Source organism: Rhopilema esculentum, chromosome 4 (assembly GCF_057945365.1).
Source record: "Rhopilema esculentum isolate cy_ngs chromosome 4, ASM5794536v1, whole genome shotgun sequence".
Taxonomy (NCBI): Eukaryota; Metazoa; Cnidaria; class Scyphozoa; order Rhizostomeae; family Rhizostomatidae; genus Rhopilema; species Rhopilema esculentum.
The window spans coordinates 10,514,698-10,516,801 of NC_142818.1; the positions used below are offsets into that span (position 1 = coordinate 10,514,698).

The window sequence follows — 2,104 nt, forward strand, 5'->3', positions numbered from 1 at the left end:
CCACTTTAAAACAATTAAAAAACACCCCAAAATACATTTGAGGAGCTGAATTCAACTCAAACACGACTCCCTGGGAGATCAGTCGCAACTTAGGGTTATGAATTTCTATGTAAATTTTTTTTGTATGATTGTAAATTTATTTGTTTTTGCATGGGATTTTGTGCATAAATAATCTGTTGTGATTCTTTTCATTTTCATATTAGAATTTGAGCCCAGATTTTAAAGTTTAGACGGTTCTTCAATTCTGTTCGAAAACCATACTGTACAAGATGCTGATATGTTGAACCTCATTCCAAGGTTTTAAGGTGATTGTTCATGTCCCTCTTATAAAGAGGCATTTGCTTCACAAAAATCTAAAACTACTACAATATAACATGATTTTCAAAGGAAAAATGGACTGGACATCAAGAAATTCAGTAAATTAAGTTTGTAATCATCACAACTCAAAATAAGAATTTTTCTGAAATATGGAAGAAAATTCATGATAAAGAAGTTTCTTGGAACACTGATAGTTTGTAAATATAAGATTAAGTAAATTGTCACAGTTAAAATTCAAAACTGGCTGTCTCTGTTATTTTTTAAACTTCTTCTTCTTCTTTTTGAATGCAAATTTCCCTTTCTTTGCCTTTCCTTTACCAGAAAATTTATCCTTTTTGTTCCTTTTCTTATATGCTCCATCACCATCTTCATTTTCACTATCAAAGTCAAAAGAACCAAACTTTGTCAAATCTTTTGAGCTGCTGTCATTTCTTGAAACTTTGCTCTTTTTACCAAGGCTCAGCCTAATCAAATTGTCTTCTTCATACCTCTCCTTTTCCTTTTCATCATCCTCATTTCTTCCTCGTCTAAATGATTTGTAGTCTTCCTTTATTTCTTCTGGTGTTTCAGAATACTCATCCCTCAAGTCTTTGATAAGAGATTTGTTTAATGATTTCATCCTGGACCTTTCGTCATGTTTCTTTTTGCGATTCTCAAGCGTATCATCTTCATATGGGACAGCAGCTACTTTGGGTGGCACATAAACACCAGTTTTTTCTTCGTCTGAGCTATCCTCTTCACCATCCATTTTGGAAGACATATTATCAGGGTTCGGTTTAAAACTTAACGGATTTAGTGCACCAGATGAAGAAGCCCCCAATATAGCCTGTTTTACGAGCTTGTCAATTTGGTATTTCAGTCTTTGATCAATTGGCCTTATTTTCTCTAAAATAGTCCGTATTTCAACAAGTCTCTCAACTACTGGGGCATCGATCAAAGATTCCCCATCAACCTTCATTAACATGACTAACACAATGTTGATTATGTATTTCAACAAAAGATGAAACTTTACTTCGAGGAAACTGATACCTTCCTTAGTGTTCATATCTTCGCTATCAACATTGTCCTGCAAATATTGAATGCTTGGAAATACTTCAGAGATTTTGGATTTAAAATCACTTAACAATGCAATCAGCTCCGGTAGGTCCTTCGCCACCAAATCGTCCTGCACATCATCCACGCTGTCCGTGGCAGCCATCTTTTCGCAAAGGCCTCTCCGTTTGTTGCTGATGCTGTTTACCTCGTACTGGTATACTGGTATGACATAATCTATCATGACGTCATATTCAAAGTACGAATTAGTTTTCAAATGTAGCCAAAAATACGTTATAAACAATTTTCAATGTACTCATGTTGCACTCAAGGGTGTACTCTCACAGAATTGGTGTAATCTCTATTCTACGAATCTCTCAAAAGCATCTTACTGTTGGAAGTGTTGTTTTTTGCTACTAGATGACAAATTGGATTGTGATATTTAAAGATTATCTGTTTATATATGAAATTGTCAGATAAACAAACATTTTGGGGCTTTACTGGGAGGAGTATTGTCGATTTCACACCCCCACCTAAGCATGACGCCCCTTTTGTTGGAATTGTAAGGAGGGACGTTTGCTTAATTTCTGGAACTAACGGATGAAAATCAATTACGTCAGGTGATTGGTGAAATCCACCATAAAGTTCAATTTAGAAACTATAATGAGTTGCAAGACAATTATTGGAACTAGCGCATTATTTATTCGGTATCATTTCTCGTTCACATTTCGTTAACAACAACAAGAACTTTTTG

General features: G+C 34.9%; 1 protein-coding gene across 1 annotated transcript; it reads right to left on the reverse strand.

Moving 5' to 3' along the window:
- Positions 1–356: 356 nt before the first annotated feature.
- LOC135691083 (neuroguidin) lies at positions 357–1,546 on the reverse strand. The gene has a single exon (XM_065208834.2). It carries the CDS (start codon positions 1,514–1,516, stop codon positions 572–574), a length of 945 nt encoding a protein of 314 aa, XP_065064906.2. The 5' UTR covers positions 1,517–1,546; the 3' UTR covers positions 357–571.
- Between the last annotated feature and the right edge of the window lie 558 nt (positions 1,547–2,104).

Coding starts and splice junctions, on each gene's coding strand:
- LOC135691083 (XM_065208834.2), bottom strand. CDS start 1,516: ATGGCTGCCACGGACAGCGTGGATGATGTGCAGGACGATTTGGTGGCG.